Source organism: Malaclemys terrapin, chromosome 10 (assembly GCF_027887155.1).
Source record: "Malaclemys terrapin pileata isolate rMalTer1 chromosome 10, rMalTer1.hap1, whole genome shotgun sequence".
Classification (NCBI taxonomy): domain Eukaryota; kingdom Metazoa; phylum Chordata; order Testudines; family Emydidae; genus Malaclemys; species Malaclemys terrapin.
In genome coordinates, this window is record NC_071514.1 from 79974671 (window position 1) to 79995723 (window position 21053).

The window sequence follows — 21053 nt, forward strand, 5'->3', positions numbered from 1 at the left end:
GTTGTGAACTAGTTCCACCCATGTGTATGTGTTGTTTCAACCACAAAAACCCTACTATAGATACAGGAGTAAGCACTTCGCAGACTTTGATTCATCCTCACAACAACCTTGTAAGGTTGAAAAGTAAATGTAGTAATTTTAGTAATGAGGAAACTGAGGCACAGAGGCTAAGAATTGCCCAAAGCTGCAAAAAGAATGTGTATCAGAGCAGAGATTTGTATTTTAGAGTTCTTGGTAATCAGACCTGCATTGTGATTGCTAGACCAAACCTTTATGAATGCTGCATTCAGTTAATGCCATTAGGATCCAAGTCACAAAGCCGATTGCTATGCCTCCAATGCATACGTTATTGGCAGCAATGCTTAGAAGGTGGGTATGCACTTTCACCTACTGGAAAGCAGAGAAGCTTTAGTCTCTCCATGAATAAGCTTGAAGTAGACATGACTTTATCTTATAGTAAATGCTCTCTGGGAGGCTAGACTATCTTTCATTTTCTTACTGATGAAAACTTCAGAACACAAGGACAGTGTTTATGATGAAAGGATAGGGGTATAGGCATCAGACTGAAGGTTAATGGAGCCTTAACACAACTTTAGTCTTTTGCTCTGGCAAGCTGATTAAGGAAGCACGGTTAAAAATAGCCATTATCTTCATCTCTGCATAACCTGTCGTCTGAATTAATGTAAGAAAATATCAGAGGGGTAGCCATGTTAGTCTGGATCTGTAAAAAGCAACAAAGAGTCCTGTGGCACCTTATAGACTAACAGATGTATTGGAGCATAAGCTTTCGTGGGTGCGTCTGACGAAGTGGGTATTCACCCACGAAAGCTTATGCTCCAATCCATCTGTTAGTCTGTAAGGTGCCACAGGACTTTTTGTAAGAAAATAGCGCACTTGTGTGCTATACCTGTGTGGAAATCACTGCTGCTACAGCATAGGCCGTCTGTTTATTCAACTACATATGCCACTCAATGGCCCTGTTAGTGGTTTTCATTAGCCACTTTGGCAGCACCTTTTAGCTTTGGAACCAACCCTCATACTTGACAGAGCGAAGCGAATCTCTCTACAAAGCAAGAGTGGGCTTATCTCCGAGTAGAACTGGGATTGGCTGGATGTCCACATTACCTTAAAGCCTCATCTCTGCTGAAACACAAAATTGCATTTAAACTTCTTTCCACCGTATTTTGTACTCTACTAGAGGCACATTCTTGATCCCTTGTTTTCTTAAATATACAGTGAATATGAGATTCCAGACTGCCCATATGAACTGATGGGGCACATGTGAGAATGTATTACAAAGATTTCATTTGCTTTCCTGCAGGTGACGATAATGGGAAGAAGGCCAACAACCCCAACCACTGTAACTGCATCATAGACCAAATCTTCACAGGTGGACTGCAGTCTGATGTCACTTGTCAAGTCTGCCAGTAAGTGTAATTTGGTTAATTCTGCACTCAGACGAGATGGGGCTGATCCAACAGTGCAGTGTCATACTGGGTCTTTTTTTCTTGCTCCATATTGTTTAACTACAGCATCGCCTAAACTCAAGCAATTGAAAGGCAAGTGTCGTAGATCAAGATGTACTGAAAAATCTGCCTGGAAAAAAATCACAAGTTATGGGATTTTGCATTTTAGGTTAGAGTTTGATTAGCCTACCAAAAATTGGTTAATTTCAACATTCATAATCAGAAGACTTCCAAGGCAAATTTTCTTTTGATAGGGAATATGCAGGTGTACCAGTCTTGAAGTAAGAGAACTCTTGCATGCAGCCACATTGTCATTTTTCTTCAATTCTGAGCCTTAGGTTTTGGAGGGAAAGCTAGAGGTCTGGCTTTAGGTAAACTTAAATAAGAGAAAATAAAGGTTTACTAGAGTCAGGGGAAGAATTCTTTCTGTTCTATGTTATCGGACAAGGTGGCTTACTTTAAGCCATTTAACATCACTCAGGGAGTTGGAGCTCCACTACGTATTTTTTGGTCTTATCTTGCATTCCCCAAACTATCTACACTATCTTGCAGATGGACTGTTGTACTCGGCTCATTTTAATCAGTTGTTGTACTCAGTTTTCAGGACTGACCTACAGAGATCTCACTGTAGGAATGATTGAGCATCATGGAAAAAAGTGTGAAATGCTAGTCTTTGTCTTTTGGACCCACAGAGTCCGTATCTGACAATGGTAGCCTAGATGTGGTATCATCACAGCTGATCGCTACTAAGAATAATATTTGATGTCAGAATTTGTAAGAAAATTAACAAGGAAAGATGGGAGTTAAAGAAAAAGTCAGGCGGCTCAATGCATAAAAATAAGTTTGGCAGCTTGAAATGTTGCATATTTCTTCTTTTGACCGTTTCAAATATTTTGCACTAGTAAGCTGAATGAAAGTGGGAAGTTGTAAACTAGATTTTTAGTCCAAGAGAGGTGGTATTTAGAGGAAGGAGGAGGCCAGAAGAGCAGATAAAGAGCACAGGTGGAACATTCTTTCATAAACAAAAAAAAGTTAGCATTTGGAAGCAAGAATCACGCACAAATCTGAATGGTAGAAGGAAAGGTTCAAGGGAATGGAGGTTAAAGCTTTCTGAGCAACGTCGCCAATCACCTCTAGCCACTGGGTCTGTCTTCAGATGTCTTGTAGAGAAACATGAGTAGGAATATAATGTACTTTCTGATTCTGGTATGCTCTAAGATCTCAATTTCCAAGTGCCATGGCAGATTGTAGAGTGAACTCTGAAGTTCCAACTAGCACACCATTGAATATCAAGAGTATTTCTGTTCTCTTTTTTTGTCTGAACACAGATAGTGCAATAGTCTAAATAAAAACACCTTAGCACTTTCATCCCAGGATGCAGGCCAGATTCTGCATCTCAGAGGAACCCAACAATTTGGCTCTAAATCACTGAACTCCATTAAGCTGTAGACTGTAGCAAATGTATATCCTGCATTCAAAACATGCAATAAATTTCCTAAAATCTGTGGTTTTCCTTTGTGCTTTTTAAATAAATCTCCAGGAAAGGAATTGGCTGTGTAAATATAGTACTGAGCACAGCTGTTTTGTCAGACATACTTTATGTAGTCTGAGCACCCTGTAGGGATGAAGTAGAACTGGTTGCCTTTTCCAGTAAATGTCCAGTTTATACCATATAGTAAATCATACATTTTGGACTGTTACTTTTAACTCCTTGGGTCAAATGCTAAACTCCATTCTTTTTCCTAGTGGTGTTTCTACAACGATAGACCCGTTCTGGGACATCAGTTTGGATTTGCCAGGCTCTTCTACACCATTCTGGCCACTGAGTCCGGGGAGTGACGGCAGTGTGGTGAATGGGGAAAGCCATGTATCGGGCACCACCACACTCACAGACTGCTTGCGAAGGTACAACATATGGCAAACAGAATGTAGATAAGGGAAATAATCTTGCTCCCTTCTGCTGTCCACAAATAAGAAATAATGGCAACTAGCAAAGCAAACTAACAACATTATTCCTCAGCCATCTTGTAGTACATATCATACACTTAAATTTGTTGTGGCTGGTTTTGTTGTTTGTTTTATTTTAATCTTTAACAAAGTGTGACCAAAATCAGTTGCCATGTGATTATCTATTGGTTGTATTCTATGAGAAACGAGTTTGGCTCTCAATCCAGCACCCAGGGCTATGTATGCATATCACAAAAACCTTCGATACAATTGGTACTAAATATCCCCCTTCTTGGTGCTGTCTGCAGAGAAGCCATGGGTTGAATGGGCCATGGAGAGTTATCTGCCCACTCACCTTTAGAGATGTGCTCTCCAGGCCTGGCTGAGGTGCAGTGAGAGAGAGCCTACGTTACTCATGCTTGTTATGTGGATAGAGGACTTCAGTCTCCAGGGCTGTCAGTGCAGCACTTCCTGCCGGTACTAACCTCACTCATAATAAGTGAAAAGAAATTAAATAAGAAAATGTAAAGTTGAGACTGTCCTTCAAACAGACTGTTCTGATGGGCATTGCAGGGTGTTGGAATAGATACTAATCTTGCCTGCTCTGAGCTGTAATACCATGATATGGTTGAGTGAAGGTTAAGGAAGACCCCTTAACTCAGAATCTCTTGACTTTGTTGGCTCAAGTTATAAAAAACTGCTACTATTGAGGGTGGGCTACTGTTTTAACATCCAGTAGAAATATATTTTTGAAAATGTCCCGTTGGCCTGACAAGACTGGCATACTCTTTCATTCACAACTATTATGACAGTTGTTTAAAACCAAACCAAACCTACTGACTTACACCATTTTGTACAGGGGAAATGACACATCTGGGACAGAACTACATTTGTGCTCTGGTTCAGCCTCCTGAGGCTTAAAACAGCTGGACAAGCACCTGAAAAAAAGCTTCACAGCACAGTTAGTTACACATTTAATTTTCATATCGAGCATATGTGCATTGTCAAGTGTGATACTTACTCTGCTGTAAGGTAGAGACATGTAAGTGGACACGCCACACACACGCCACGAGGGGAAAGAGAGCAGCGAATTCATGGAGTTTTCAAAACCGGGGGCAATTTTGAATTGGACATACAGATGGATAGGGAGCCAGCAAAAGTGACTGAAGATTCATAGATTTTAGGACTGGAAGGGACCTCAAGAGGTCATCGAGTCCAGTCCCCTGCCGGCATGGCAGGACCAAATTCAGATGCATCTGTTCCGGCTCCCTGGACTAAGAGAGTACTGTTATAGTGCTCCAGAATTCTAAACTCCTGAAGTTTTTAAAAATTGTGGATTCAGTAAAACCAGGGTATTTATTAGTACAACTGTGAGGAGAAGTGATTAATGTTTGAATAAAGATTTCTGCAAAGGCAAAATCCAGGCAAAGGTGGGTAAATTCTGGTGATGTTCTGGGAATGATGATGAGTAGAATTACCCACCCACCCAAAAAAAAGGCCACTTGGAAGGAAAAATCTTCAGGCTCAAAGATACCACTAAGATTCCTGGTTTGGGTATCAAAGTTGAAGTCACATGGTAAAAGAGGGCTTTTTTGTGCCAAGAGGAGGATTTCATTGAATCATTGAGTAGATAGGTTCTGATCCAGCCAAGAGCTGATAGGCAGATTGAACATCAAAGAATGAGACCAGGAAGATGTACAACTGACTGGTATCTATATAGAAGTGATGATACAGGTTGCAGCTGGCTGTAAGAAAGAAAATGGGCTGAGCAGAAAAGTGGCAAAGACCAGAAACATGGAGGCACTTCATGGCAGGAGATTATGTGAAGTTTCTGACAGAAACAGAGGAACAGCTGGAGGTAGTATTCAACTGGGAAAAGGAAATACCAGTTTCTTGATCAAGACAATCAGGAAGGCTACGGTTAGTTTTGGAAGCCGCAGTGGCCTCAAGCAGAATGAGAACGGAGTTGGATCGCTGATCAGAAGCAATACCAATAGGCACTTGAATGTGTCAGGTCTGTAGTAGTCTAAAATGCCCAATTTATAGTTTAATATGTATTATTACAAGAAGCTTCAATAACTTTAAACCCAACATTAGTAGGGAGACTGGAACATGCATACAGCTTGTAAATTTAAATTTAGAAGAAAAACTAGAAATCAGAAGATTTAATATTAGGATTCCCAGAGCTTGAACATTTTTTGTTTTAGTGTGTTTCTATGAGTGTCTACGCAGTGGCTGAGTGCTTACTTCAAGAACCGTCCCATCCTCTAACAGTTTCCTGCACCCCCTTATGCGGTTATAAAGCACTCCTTTCCACCTGACTTTAGTAACAGGCTGGAAGTTCTTAAAACTTACATTTTGAAAGCAAATCTTTAGTTGTCAATAATTTGACCTTGAACTGAACTCTGCATCCAAACCTTTCTCTCTCCCTCTAGAGCTCTAACCCCAGCCTGAGAGCTGGAAGGGCATCCTGGGGACTGGCATGTAACTGAGCACAGAACACATCTGGCTTTGCTTCAGAATTCCCATGTCCACGGTTTTGGTTTTGAAAACAAAAAGTCTGCACAAGCGATCTCAAAATGAGTGATTCTGTTGTGGTGGATGAGCTAATATTCAGTCTCCTTTCTCCGCCACTGATGCATTTCCAGGCAGCTTGCCCAAGTGGAAGCAAATGTAAATGTCCAAGTTGGAAATCTGAAACAAGGATCTCCTATGTTGGTAGCTTTTTAAATTCTGATTTATCTTGCAAAAAGAAAAAAAAAGTATATTTCCTTAGCATCTGCTCTCTGGGTATAATTATCTCAGCACAGGGCTTGTACTTACCTTGTATCATAGAGCTATAACTAATGACTCTGCTCTGTGCCCAATTTCCTAATCTTTCTATAACACATTATAAATATGCACTGTGCAAAATTGTGCATGGTTTCCCGTGGGTCTTCCACTTAAGAAATATGTGGAGAAAGGGGCAGCAGGTCACTTTTGGCTTTCCTGAGAGAAGATGTAAGCTTATCTCGCATGCTACTAAGTGGCTACAAGTGGAAATGCAAACTGTTTTCAAGATGCATTGAAAATAATTTGCCTGTATTATGCATCCTTCCACTTCTTAATATTTTTCAGGTTTACAAGGCCAGAACATCTAGGAAGCAGTGCCAAAATCAAATGTAGTGGTTGCCATAGCTACCAGGAATCTACCAAACAACTCACTATGAAGAAATTACCCATTGTGGCCTGTTTTCATCTCAAAGTAAGTTCACAAAGGACAGGTGGATAAAAGAACATAGACTCTGCTCTAGGGGGATGAGTTGGTTTCTGTAGATCTCTCTGCTATCTCTCACTTCACTCTAATTTATTTATTGTAACATAAACTGACTTAAAGGACAGCAGCTGGCTTGTCCAGTTAGATTTTAGTTTAAGGATAGTATCATTGTTTGTATAATGCAGCCTTGCCCATATGTCTCTGGGTGCCTATCAAAATAGACCTTTTTAAAAAAATACTAAAACAAAACAAAACCTGAACCAAACAAACACAAATCCCTCGTGGCACTTATCCCTCCTGTACAATAGAGCTACTACCCACAAGCCACAGAGAATGAGAGAGAAAATAAAAATACTGTACACTTCAACTGGAAGGATGCCACAAATGTACTCTGTATTTTGAAGGGAAAACATTCCAAAGTTACAGGGCCACAATGGAGAATCTTCCTGTAACATCCCAATGATCTGTCTCAAGATCATACTGTGGTGGCAGTTAGCACTTCCAACTCACCATTGAGGTCAGATGCTGTGATGGGAGACGGTGTAATAGGTGGTCACTCAGCCCAGCCCTGTACTGTTTATGGCTTTAACTGCAAGTAATATGACCATGCCGTACTGGAAAGCAGGCAGCCAGTGCGGAGCATGGGTGTCTTTCTTCTTTGTTTTCCTTAGCAAAGTGGAAAGAGTGCCCAGAAGGTGAGACTGCTTCAGGGGCAAGGCAGTGTGGGTGACAATATAGGAAAGAGGTTTTAGTACAATTTAGCATTTATGTAACTGTGGTGATTGAAGGTTTTGGAAAATAAGTGATCTTGGGAAGTCATCTTGTCCTCTCTGGTAAAATTTAAGATGTAACATTTCATGCATCAAAGCACTATACCAATATCTCTCAATTCCAAAAGTTGTTGTAATGATAAATTGTAAGGTATTTAATATGGCTTAACTAATATCAGATTCATCATAAAGGACCTATGTTCTGACAGCGTTAATAATGCAATTAGAAAGATGAACAGAGAATCAGAAGGATATAAGTAGGAGTTTTTGACATCCTGTTCTGTTGCTAGGGAATTGTTATGGCATCGCAAAGGGAGAATAATTAGCTAGGAGTGTAAATAGGACAGGAGTACTGAGAAATGGGAAAAAGGGCCTTCTTTAAATAGAAACTCATTCATCTCATTCTGCTATTTTTTCCTTTCTCCACTTTTATAGAAAGGATGAGGAAAGTATGACGCGTCTCACAAATTCATCTCTCCCTTTAGGAGAAAGAAGACCAATTATTTTCTTTAATTTTACCTTCCATTTGTTCCTTATTTTGATTTAGGATTCGTGTGCACAGACAACTGGCATAACGATGGCAGTCACTTGGGATGATTTCTTGCCTTGTTGATGTTGGTAGATTAAATACACCAGTCAGGTGGCAGAATCCTTAAAGGCATATCTGTCCCCAGTAGCATTTGTCTATCACCAGTTTTGCTGCAAATATAAGCTCTTTGGAACAGGGACTGTCATTTGCTGTATGTTTGTATCGTGCCTATCATGCTGGACCTTACTGTTTGAGGCCACAGTATAAACGTTTATCCTAAATTTATTCTCAATTTATATTCTCTCCCTAGATATTCAGTCACCATTCTAAGCAGTATGCTTTGATTTCCCTCTACCTCCGCCCCCCTAGTGAATTAGGATTTCCTAGGGAAAATTTGTTAGCACTTGTATATACTGACCTAACTGGTACCTGAAAGCTACCAGAAAAATACCTAATTTATTCACATCCTCTTGTGGCTGTGTGACAATCTCCCTACTTCCCTTTCATCTCACTTTGCCCAATGTGTAAGACATGTACAAGGAAAGGAAATCAGAGTCTCTTCTCTAAAAGAAACTTCCACTTTCTGTCTTCAGCGGTTTGAACACTCAGCCAAACTGAGGCGAAAGATCACTACGTATGTCTCCTTTCCGCTGGAGTTGGACATGACGCCATTTATGGCTTCCAGGTATGTACAGCATTAAAAATCCCCCAGCGGCTAGGTTAGTCTGGATACCAATCTTGCACATGCATGTTGTGAAGATGGAATATCCTTTGAGTCAGGGCTGTGACACAGTGTATATATAGCAATATATATACAGATATATACCCATGTAAATATGTCCATGAAAGGGTGTGCACTGGTTTAACTAAATCCATTTCAAAACCCATTTTAGTAAAACCAATTCAGGTCTTGTGTTTTAAACATAAAAATTTAGTTTTCTGTTAACACCTGTTTAACTTCAAAGGTAGATAATTAACAAAGATGTCCTTTCTTCAAAATGCTAGAGATCCCACATTCTGTCCTTTCAGCTAAGTACATTCTTCAGCGCAATCAGAGAGGATCCGATTTAACATTCCTAATGTTTTTAATGTTACAAAACGTGCAAAAATCTCCCTTCCTCTTTTCATGTAAAGCCCTCTTCAGCCACTCCTGAGATTAGAGAGTCAAAAAAGTTCAAGCCCAATTAAAATACTTTTAACTAGGGTTGTATCCACTTTTAGCGATTTTAGTTAGTAAGCTTCTTCAGACATAGCAAGATTAATTTTTTTATTCAAATCTCAGTCACAAAAACAAAACCCTTGTGTAAAAATCCTTCCATAAAAGTTCAGTTAGTGACCTGAGATAATAAATTGTTATCAAGTATCATTTCTAATTAAATTATTACTACATAAATCACATCTTAACCAATACCAAAAGCACAAAAATAACACATCTCTTAAATTCAGGATCCGTATTGATACAGTTTTAATAACAATTTCAAAATTATTTACTACAGACAAACGTAGTTATTTCTGCCAAGAAAGAGGGACAGTTCCAAGCCTCCACTAAATTGCCTGTGTGATATCAGAGAAGGTTAGTTTATATCAATACATTCCAGAGTATTTGAGGCTTTCCTGCTATTCTCTGGTGAGTCCTCTGTGGATAAAATAGCTGGGTGCTGATGAAAGGTTTCAGGTATGAAGGAATATAGCCACTATGACATCAGGAAAATTATTTTTCTGCAGCAGGGGGCTCTGTAATCAGAATTTTATCAACCTATGAAACCAGGAAGGTAATCCTATTGCTGTAATCAAAAACGCAAAGTAAACTCACAAGTCAAAAGAAGGGCGATTGATCCATAGGAGTTTAAAAGGTTAATGTAATTATATTTTGTTCAGGGTTAAGAGCCAAATTAATCTCTCTTTAATCTGTTTTTAAGATTTGGGGATGGGAAATTGTGATTTAAGCATGTGCGTGTTTGCAGGATTGGGGCCTTAGTTAGGAGGAGAAATCGACTTCCTAGACAGCATCACCGTGAGCACAAATATAGTATTTGTAACACCTTAGTCAGCAATCCTCTTCTGCCACTAAGCACCATTGCACTTGCCCCTGGAGGTAGCATGCAGGCTCTCTGTGCCGTGTGTGACCCAATGCCTCCCTTTGAGAAACCACTGCTTTTAAGTGACTGGATTCTTGTGTGTTTTTGTTGCAGCAAAGAGAGCAGAATGAATGGGCAGTACCAGCAGCCAACGGATAGTCTAAACAATGATAATAAGTAAGTGGTGCCTTCCAGTACTCTCCTATTGTGCAAGGTGGATGACTTTTGCAAGGTGAAGTAGAATCTGTTCTATGTCCTGCAGTGATAAAGCATTGCTATGTTTTACAGAACAGCAAGTCTGCTCTTTGGCAAAATAAAGATCATATTGCGTGTTTACTTAGCTTAGTTGCTAAAAGCTATGAATGATTGTTGCCTTGCTAGTGTTAATACCAGCAATAGTATAGGGGAGGAATTTAAAAGTCATTGGTATAGGATGAAAGGGAAGGCTTTTTCTTTAAACACTCCTACGTTTATTGCAACTGAGTGTTGAAACACTCATTACTGGGGAAGTTCCAGAGGACAGGAAATAAGCAAATGTTGTGCTAATATTAAAAAGGATAAACGGGACAACCCGAGTGTGATGGGTTGGATCACAGAAACCCCCTTGGGAGCTGCCACCAGATGTGAAAAGACTACCTCTGCTCCAGTTTTCCCTGCCAGCTCAGGACTCCAGCACCCTGTCTTGCTGAGCCAGACTCTGCCATCTGCTCCAACACGGACCCAGGGTCTGAATCGCTTACCCCAAAGCTGCAAGTTTACCTGAAAACAGCTCACAGAAGTGTGCTTGTCTTTAGCACTCAGATGCCCAACTCCCAATGGGGTCTAAACCCAGATAAATCCGTTTTACCCTGCATAAAGCTTATGCAGGGCAAACTCATAAATTGTTCACCCTCTGTAACACTGATAGAGAGATATGCACAGTTGTTTGCTCCCCCAGGTATTAATACATACTCTGAGTAAATTACTAAATAAAAAGTGATTTTATTAAATACAGAAAATAGGATTTAAGTGGTTCCAAGTAGTAACAGACAGAACAAAGTAAGTCACCAAGCAAAAGAAAATAAAATGCGCAAATCTATGCCTAATCAAACTGAATTCAGATAATCTCACCCTCAGAGATGCTTCAGTAAGTTTTTTCTCAGACTGGACACCTTCCAGGCCTGGGCACAATTCTTTCCCCTGATACAGCTCTTGTTGCAGCTCAGGTGATAGCTAGGGAATTCTTCATGATGGCTCCTCTCTCTCCTTTGTTCTCTTCCACCCCTTTATATATATCTTTTGCATAAGGCGGGAACCCTTTTGCCCTCTGGGTTTCCACACACCCCCCCCCCCCACTGGAAAAGCACCAGGTTAAAGATGGATTCCAGTTCAGGTGACATGATCACATGTCACTGCAAGACTTCGTTACTCACTTGCCAGCACACACACATACAGGAAGACTCACAGGTAAACACAGCCATCTGCAGACAATAGGAGTCATCAAGATTCCAAACCATCATTAATGGCCCACAATTTACATAATTTCAATAGGCCCTCAGAGTTATATTTTATATTTCTAGTTTTAGATACAAGAGTGGTACATTTATACAAATCAGATGATCACACTCAGTAGATTATAAGCTTTGTAATGATACCTTACAAGAGACCTTTTGCATGAAGCACATCCCAGTTACGTTATATTCACTTTTTACCATATTTTTCTAAAACTATCCCAGTTACATTATATTCACTTATTATCATGTTTTTATAAAACCATATACAATGCACAACGTCACACCGAGTAGTTATAGTTCTGTCAACCCAACATCAATCCCAGGCAAAAAAATGGAATGGCTGATACAGGACTAGGTTAATAATGTAATTAATGCCAATCAACATAGTTTGATAATATCTATTTTCTATAAACCTAACTTGTTGATTTTTATTGATGATGAGATTAAAAGTTTGGTTGGTAAAAATAATAGTGGTGAGCTAATATACTTAGACTTCTGTAAGTCATTTGACTTGGTACCGCGTGCATTTTGATTAAGAAACTAGAACAATACATAGTCAACATGGCACACATTCAATGGATCATCATTGAGCTGATGTGTTTCTAGTGGGGTCCTGCAGGGATTAATTCCTGGCAGTGCATTATTTAGCATTTTTTATCAGCGACCTGGAAGGAATCATATAGTCCTCACTGATAAAGTTTGCAGATGACACAAAGATGGGGAAAGTGGTAAATAATAAAGAGGACAGGTCACTAATACAGTGGCATGGATTGTTTGGTAAGCTGGGTGCAAACAAACTATATTTTTAATATGGCTAAATGTAAACTGTATATTTAGGAACAGAGAATATAAACCATACTTACACAATGGAGGACTCTATCCCTGGAAGCAATGACTTTGCTAAAAGACTTTGAAAAAGACTTGGGGAGTCTTGGTGGGTAAACAGCTGAACATGAGCACCCAGTGCAATGTTGTGGCCAAAAGGGCTAATATGATCCTTGGATTTATAACTGGGAAATATTGAGTAGGACTAAGGTGATTATATAACCTCTCTATTTGGCACTAGTGCCGATCGCTGCTGGAATGCTGTCTAGCTCTGGTGTCCACAATTCGAGAAAGAGAAGAACCACAAGAGTGATTTAAAGGATTAGAAAACCTGCCTTATTGTGAGAGACTCAAGGAGCTCTGTCTGTTAAGTTTAACAAAGCGAAGGTTAAGCAATGGCTTGATCATAGTCTGTAAATACCTTCATGGGGAACAAAAATTTGATAATGGAGAACTCTTCAATCTAGCAGACAAAGATATAACAAGATCCTGTGGCTAGAAGTTGAAGCTAGATAAATTCAGATCAGAAATAAGGCGCACCTTTTGAACAGCGAGGGTAACTAATTATTGGAACAATTTACCAAGGACTGTACTGGATTCTCCATCACTGGACATTTTTAATTCAAGATTGAATATTTTTCAAAAAAATCTGCTCAAGAGCAAACTGGAATTAATCCAGGAAAGTCCTATGGCCTGTGTTATACAGGTCACACTAGGTAGGTGATGACAGTGATCCTTTCTGGCTTTATAATCCATGTATCTGTGAATTAATAATATTCATCTACTTGCCCCATCCCCAACCAGTGTTGAGTACTGGTGTTTTAATTAGAGAGGTTATATATGGCATCCATTCTTTATGCACATGTATAGACAGTCACAAGCTTCTACTCCTTTTTCTTTTGATCCAAGCGTTCTTTAACTGTTTTTCCTCCACCAGGTATTCCTTGTTTGCAGTAGTTAATCACCAAGGAACCTTGGAGAGTGGGCACTATACCAGCTTCATCCGGCAACACAAGGACCAGTGGTTCAAATGTGATGATGCCATCATCACCAAGGCTAGCATTAAGGATGTACTAGACAGTGAAGGGTAGGTTATGAACAAAAAGGGTATGGGGAGGAAAGAATGGGGACAGGTTTATCATTAATAAAGGGTCCCCTCTGGGTGGGTGAACCTTTATTACTTCAGTTATCAGATTTTCACCATATAGAACAATTTCTCTCCAGAGTGATCATTTATCAGTGCTTCAGAAAGCTGGTCTAACCTCCTGGGTTTTTTTAGACTGGAGAAAAGGGAAGGACAAGGTAGCAGTGCATTGTGCCGCTGTGCAAGATAACTAGTTTCTTGTATGTCCACCCACCTTCTGGCTAATCCAGAAGGCTGCAGTAATATCTGCCTCATCACAGCCTTGAAGCCACAGGGGTGAGTGTGTGATAGGTTATGACACATGTGGCTTTCATTGTTAAATACATATATTATGAATTCACATTGTAATAGGGATTGGCGTAATCCCACTGGCCAACCATAACCATATGGACCACCTATTTAAGCTTCATAAGGTACAATTCCATATTATACTAGACTGTCTCCTCTGCGGGCAGTTTATTCAACAGGCTGTATAACACAGTGGTTAGATACATAGCCAAAAGTACGACTGATATCCACTTCTGAGGGTTTGTTTCTGTTTCATTGATTTCTTTTGGGAAATGGTATTTGATGCATCTAGCCGTGCACATGCATATAGACAGGTTGGCTGTGCATTGTGTAAAAAAGTATTGCCTCTTGTTTTTATTAAGCCTGTTGCCTGTTAATTTCATCGGATGACCCCTGGCTTTTGTATTGTGGGAAAGGGGAAATAACACTTCTCTATTCACTTTTTCCACACCATTCAAGATTGTATAGACCTCTATCATATCCCCCCTTAATAATGATTTCAAACTGACAATATCACTTCGATCACTTCCCTCAAACATGCACTGTGGATGCTACATAGAGCAGTATTTTTGCAAGGTTAACATGTTTATTGTTTGAGAAGCATCAGGAATTGGGTTCTTTTTCAAGAAAAAATAATTTAAAATCTGTAATCGCTTCCATTCTGGCATATCAACCATGGGTTTGGTGCTGGAAAGATCAAATCTGTTCTGTTCTAGTTTTTAATTATACCTGACATTTCCTCTGATTGCTACAAGCGCAGGCAGTTCGTTTGGAATTTTTAATAAGTTTTCATATTTTCCTTTTCTGCTTTTCAGCCTGGCAATGTGCATCTCTTCTATAATATTTGACTTTTTAGTGTAAATTATTTTAATTAATTCATTTAACAAAAAGGTCAGTAGACCAGATTGGTTTGTTTTCCTTCAGTAAGAAACAGGTAGCATTGCTTCTGGGGCTGGGCGATTTGTGGAGGCAATTACCCAGTCCAAGGAAAGAAAAGGTGGCTTGTATCATTCCAGTGGCATCTCCAGATGATTAAGAAACAGCGTTGACTGACTGTGAAGGGAGTCCTGCCCATTTTTCCTTGTTCAGATAAATGATGGCTCTGATTGGACTTCCACCTGTGGAAGAAGAGGAAAGATTCAGGAAACCCTGTGGAGTGGGGCAATGGAAGATGATAATCGTTCTGTAGCACCTCTTAATGTGGAGATATCAAAAGTGCTTTAGAAGTATTGTAATTGGCCTTGCAGCAACCCTGCCAGTATGAAGTGGGTAAGGGATGCACAGGGATCACTTTGCTCCCCACTGAAATGCAGCTGCCTCAAGGATAAAGCTCAGCATCTGTGCTGTAGTGCACAGTAGTTTAGGACAAGAGAAGAATTTTATCCAGTTGAACCTGCCAAGAGGAGTCTAGGTAGATAGGTCAGATTTGGCTGGGACACAAAGGTTTCCACCCATGCTCTTGTTTAAAAAAATAAAAAAGTGGTCGAGACCTTGCTTGTACATCTCATCCAAAAGGTGGCATCCTCAACCCAACAGCGCCCCCTATGCTGCTGGGACAGTGGCTCCCGCTACCAACTCAAAGGGAGGCGCACATCTACAGAATCACCATCACCACTTTTTCCAGCATCTCGGTGTTACGTGGAGGTCTCCCATCCAAATACTAACCTGGTCCAATCCTGTTTAGCTTTCAAGACTTGACACTAGGTTACAGAACAGGGTGGTCAGGCTCCAGGACAGACAGGTAGCGAGCATATTGAGCTACTGATCAAATTCTGTATGCTGATTTTTTACTTTTTTTTTTTCGTGGTCATCCTATGAAACTAACACACTTCCCTGGAATTGTTCCAGCTTTCAAAGAAAAATAGCACTAATAGACCTTGTTTTTATCATGGCTGCATTGGTAATTGGGATTTAAAATCTGTAATGTACAGCATAAGGTTAAAGTTGTGTTGTGTCTTCCTTTTTGCAGATATTTGCTGTTCTATCACAAACAGTTCCTGGAATATGAGTAGCCTTATCCAGCAGCTTGTCAGATAAATGAAAGGAAGAAAATAAGCAAGCCTTCTAAAATGACACACAAACCTACCTGAAATGAAAAGACCCATTAAACAACAACTAGCACTGAGCTGTAACAGGACCTACTTGACACTGGCTCACAGCCTGGCGGAGTAAGAAATGAACAATGTCCAACATGTATGCAGTCCCGCAAGGACAGAAAGGGGGGAAAAAAGAGGCTACAGTCAGTCACTTAAGAGCGGAAATATAAAATGAGAGGAATGCTCTGGGTGGGGGAAATGGGAGCAGAGGAGTCCGGGCACTGGTACATCTCCTATGTTCCTCCGAAAAGTGTGTGGGAAGGCAAGGGGGTGTGCCATCATCTCCATAAAGCATCTTCTCCATTGGTGCTTCAGCTCCAACTGACCAATCATATAACAGTTATTATTAAAAACCCAAGCCCATTTTTGATGCATATGGGTCTGAAAGCAGTAAAGTGGAGGAGGATGGGATGACACAACTAAAGGACTTTGCAAGTATCTTTTTATTTGTGAATTTTAGTTATTAAATAAATACAGTATGAAACTATTAGGCTCTTTTTTTCGACAAAAGTAAAAGAAATCCTGGATTGTGGAACTGAAGCTACAGTCCTGAGACAGGTTTTCAAGCATGCCTGCTGCACAGGTGGTAATCTGCCATCAGACTGCTCATCAAAGCATCTGCACAGATTCTTTTCTGTTTGAGCCCTTTGTTTTGTTTTGTTTTTCTATAAATAGCTATTTTCTTAATTTGTTTTCCTTTTATTCCCTTTTTTCACGAGAATGAAATTCATAAATGGAACCATCAGTAAAATGAATGAATTGGCGTGTTTATACTGTAAAAGTGGTCTTGGTTCTTTTTTAAACGGTGTCAATAAGTTTGATTTCTTAAAATCACCGGTTTTGTGGTTTGCTGGCGGGTTTGTTCCCTCCCCCAGTTCTGCCAAGTCCCCTCAAGGAGAGGTGGCCTTTGGCAGAACGTTAGTATTGCAGATCTGCCATCTGCGAGCCATGGCTGCTGCTGGGTGCAGTATGGAGGCCTAGATTTGCAACTGTTGAGCACTTCTACAGTACACTAGGCTTTAAAGTAAACAAAGCGTTTTCCTGGTATGTGCTCTGTTTTTATTGGTTCCTTCTCTCCTCCCACATTTATTAACTCCTTAAAGACTCCTCTCCCCTTTATGGAATCCCATCCTTACGTACGTCCTTAACGCTTAGCAGCTGGTGTGCAGGCTCGCTTCTGTTTTGTCACAAATATGTTTGTTCCTTCCCCACTCTTTCACCCTTCTCCCCCCACCCCCTTTAGAGCAGCCCATTTGCCTGTCTAGACACTGGGGCGGTAACTCTGTATGTATGCTCTGTATGTTTTACTCCCAGGAAGCAGGGCTGTAGATAGAATTGCAGTCCACGAGAAAAGGGTTTATTTACCTCTTAACCCCTCAGAATACAGAGCTAAAAAGGGGGGGGGGGGGGGAATTGGTTTTTCGTCTGCTGCCGCTGCTTCCTCATGGAAAATTTGCAAATGTTAGTCTGAAGGATTTAGCCATTGTATTCCTTTGTGTAAGGGTCACACTGAAAAGGTCTTTTTTTTTTCCTTTCTGCATACATACTTAAGCAATCCTGCTTTGATTGTAGTAGCAAATATTCTCCTTTCCAAGGGCTAGGTCAGGACTGGAGGGCGAGGCAGAGACACCTTGGCCGCAAAGCTAAACATAGAATTTGAAAAGGTTAGACCAGTCCCTATACCCTAGAGAAAACTTGCAGGAGTCTGCCTGCTTAAGACAGACTTGGAGCGTGTTGATCTGTTTCATGGAAGACTTGGGAGTGGAGAACATGTAAAGCTGTTTCTGGAATGAGCACCTTGCTAGGCTATGCACAGAGAGAGAATAAGGTCGTGTTAAAGGGTTGGGGCAGCTAGGCAGTACGGTTCCTGCACGGTAAGTATTTTTCTAGAGTTTCTTAACCTGTCTCCTCCACTGCACAAACTCAGAATACTTCTGGCTTGATTTGGTAAAGATCATAATTGGCTACTGCAGGGTTTAAATTCGTGGTGGTGTTGTTGCAAGTAAGAGCCTGCTAGAGCAATACTGGTGGATGGCACGCTGATTCTAAAGGAAGATCCCTCCCTGCCAAGGCTGTGTGTTATTGTGTAGGCACTCGACAACGGCTTCCTGCTACCTTTTAATAATGCAGTAAGCTTGCAGTGCAAGACAAGAATCAGCCTTTCACTATTCTCCAGCCTGTGTTTACTGATGCAGTTCAAGCCTCCACCTTGCTATGTTACTGAAGTAGGGGCACCACCGTGTGGCGTATAAGCATTATTGTACAGTGAGTCAATTGGCTTTGTGATAGTGAGAGCTGTTAGAAGTCAAACAAATGAATTCTATTTTGACTAGCCCACTGGAGCTTATTGTTTGCAGCCGAAGCGTTTGGGTGACAAGGCCAACCCTGCAAACCACGTTGCTGCCCTTTTTCTCTCATGCACTGTGAAAGGACCATCCTTTGCATTAATGGATCTTCACTGACTTTTTCACTGCTCTGTTTCTGCTTTTGAGCCTAGAATTTGAGGCATATTGAAAGCAGGTTTTTGCTGTAACATTGACATCTATATCCTGTATTGAAAGGCTTGTTGGTACTTCAGCAATGGTAAATCACAGTACTGAATCCTGGTTATTGAGGGAAGAGGGGATCATCTTTCTTCCTTTAGAAGTGGAAGGCCTGCCACTGTTCTAAAAACCATCGCTACATCAGTTGAATGCCCTTTTCTACATACACACCAATAGGCCCTACCCTTGCTCATCTCCTCCTTATAAATGACATGCAGATCACACTCTGTAGTTACATACATTGTAGAACTGGGAGATTACCTGCCCGAGTTTCACCCCCACCACTTCTAATCCAGATGTCTCATAGAGGGGGCCACATCACCTTCAACAGAGCTCCTGCTACATAAGAAAGTCTTACCATGCAATAAGATGTTTACTGCTGATTTATAAATTTACTGATCAAGTTATATCTACCTAATTTGTTGACAGACAGTAGCTAAAACCTGCCTGCTTCAACAACTAGTTATCCTGTTGTTTCAACCCCTGACCTTAAACACTTTTTTAAAGCAGATAATTTTTTCCTTTGCATTGCTTGTTCTGCTCTGATGAAGGATCAGAAGTTATCAATGACTGAGACTGCTATTGGAGAGCCAGGTTCATAATAAAGTGTGTAAGTTGTGTGTGTATAGGGGCCCGCAGTGTGCTTGGTTCTGCACATGACAGAAAAATGAAGCCCAGAGAATCTTACAACGTAGCATGTTGGCCCTACCCCCTCCCCCTGCCTCTAGACCAGGAGTTACTGGAGACAATCGCTTTATTGTGGTGCCCAGTAGAGGCTTGTACTAGGGCCGACGCTTCCACTAGGCGACCCTAGGCGGTTGCCTAGGGCAGCAGGATTTGGGGGGCGGCATTTTGCCGCCCTCGGCGGCGGGGGGTCCTTCCGCTCCGGGTCTTTGGCAGAAATTTGGCGGCAGGTCCTTCACTCGCTCTGGGACCCGCTGCCGAAGTGCCCCAAAGACGCAGAGCGGAAGGCCCCCCGCCGCCAAATGCTCAGAGGAGGCGCGCTGCCGCCTACGGTGGCAAAAACCCTGGCGCCGCTCCTGGCTTGTACTATAAATTGTGAGTGTGAGAGGAACTGTTTGCACCCACTACCTCAATTCCTAGTAATAGAGGGAAACGTAACCAGTGTCTCAAAAGAGGAAGTACCTTCTGTCATGTGTGGTCAGAGCTCTGGGACCTGTCATTAGACAGCAGCAACCTTGATGCAAAGTATATCGATTCCCTTGCCTCTGTTGCTTTAACATCTCTAATCATTGTACTTTGGAGTTTGTGTAAATAATTCGTCCTCTTGTTTATTTAACCGGCATATCCCAGGGTACTTTTTTTTTTTTTTTTAGTATAGCCCATACCAAGATTGTTTGTTAAACCCTATCAAAGGAGGAAGGTGTGTGTGTGGTTACATGGGGTGTTCCCCTCCCATTTGTCGTGGTCGTGTTGGAAGGACTACGCAGGCTGCATGCTATTGTGGGCCACAGCTGCTCTTCCCTCCTCTGTTACAGTCAGTGCCAGAGAATGGGCAATGCTTAGTGGACATCACGGCCATTCTGGTTGCCTGGTAACCAGAGAGGAGGCCTGCCAGAGGGCAAGTGGACTATGAATGAATGAATGTGAACGGTGTCCTCGCCTCTTCGTGAACAGGAGCCTGTTGGTGGTGCCCCAACTGAAAACGTGTTGGTAGTGGCGGAGTGAGCTCTTCGATATTGATCCCTTTCCACGGGACTCTTCTGCTCTTTTTAAACAATGAGGATATTTTCCTGGGAGTTGGGGGAGCCAGGTGTCTGAGCTGTTTCTCTTGGGGTTGTCAACGCTTCAGGATTGTCCTGGAGTTTCCAGGCATTAAAGATTGTCGTGTGATGAAACCTCCAGGAATATCTCCAACCAAAATTGGCAACCCTAGTTTGCCCCAAATCACTTAGGATGCTTACCCATGCATTGGGAGGAGCTGCACTCGAGAACCCAGAGCATTTGAGCTAAACTGGCATGTGTCAGATCTTTACAACTTCATGTGCCACATCTTGGGAGTAATGGGAGATTGAGCCTTTCATCAGAAGGTGGCCAATTCAGCCCAGCCCAGGGTGGTGGTGGCTGAAAGTTACCATCAAAAGGCTGTGAAGCTTATGTAAAACCAAGTTTCTGTAGTCTCAACCCAGTTTCCAATGAACAAGTACCCACCTCCTGACAACCATCATCGTTGGTGCTGATGGTGGGGAGATCAAGGAATAACGATTATGGAGCCTGAGGCCTCCTCTCACTCCTAAGTGCAGTCTGTCCATTGCATGCTTTCAGCCACACTGACACAGCTGTCTTGTACCTGTACAACGTTCTGTTGCTGAATACTGGGCTTCATTTTCCAGGGCTATCAATGGAGCACTTTCACCAGCACCAGATTCATCCACAAACAAAATATTGGTGCCGCATCACTGCAAATGATACTCGTGTCACTTCTGTTAGTTCAAATAGGACATTTAAAATTCATGGTCCTGCTTTCCCAGTGCTGCCAGCAAAAGCCCCATCCTGTAAAGAAACTGGATCAAACTGCAGTTTTATCTTCCTGGTTTATAAAACATCACATGGTTTAGAAAGAGCAATAATGATCTTCGGGTCAGGCTTTTCCTGGC

The 21053-nt window shown here is 41.4% G+C and overlaps 1 protein-coding gene across 2 annotated transcripts in view; it reads left to right on the plus strand.

Annotated features, from left to right (window-relative positions):
• The window catches only part of USP22 (ubiquitin specific peptidase 22), a 190297-nt gene extending 173918 nt beyond the window's left edge, over positions 1–16379 (plus strand). For both annotated transcript variants that reach the window (XM_054041643.1, XM_054041644.1), the window contains 7 exons: positions 1322–1427; positions 3213–3371; positions 6531–6657; positions 8562–8653; positions 10161–10223; positions 13302–13451; positions 15766–16379. In XM_054041643.1, coding sequence (XP_053897618.1) covers positions 1322–1427; positions 3213–3371; positions 6531–6657; positions 8562–8653; positions 10161–10223; positions 13302–13451; positions 15766–15808 — 740 coding nt within the window. In that variant the 3' untranslated portion in view covers positions 15809–16379. The remainder of the gene's footprint in view (positions 1–1321; positions 1428–3212; positions 3372–6530; positions 6658–8561; positions 8654–10160; positions 10224–13301; positions 13452–15765) is intronic.
• Positions 16380–21053: the final 4674 nt, after the last annotated feature.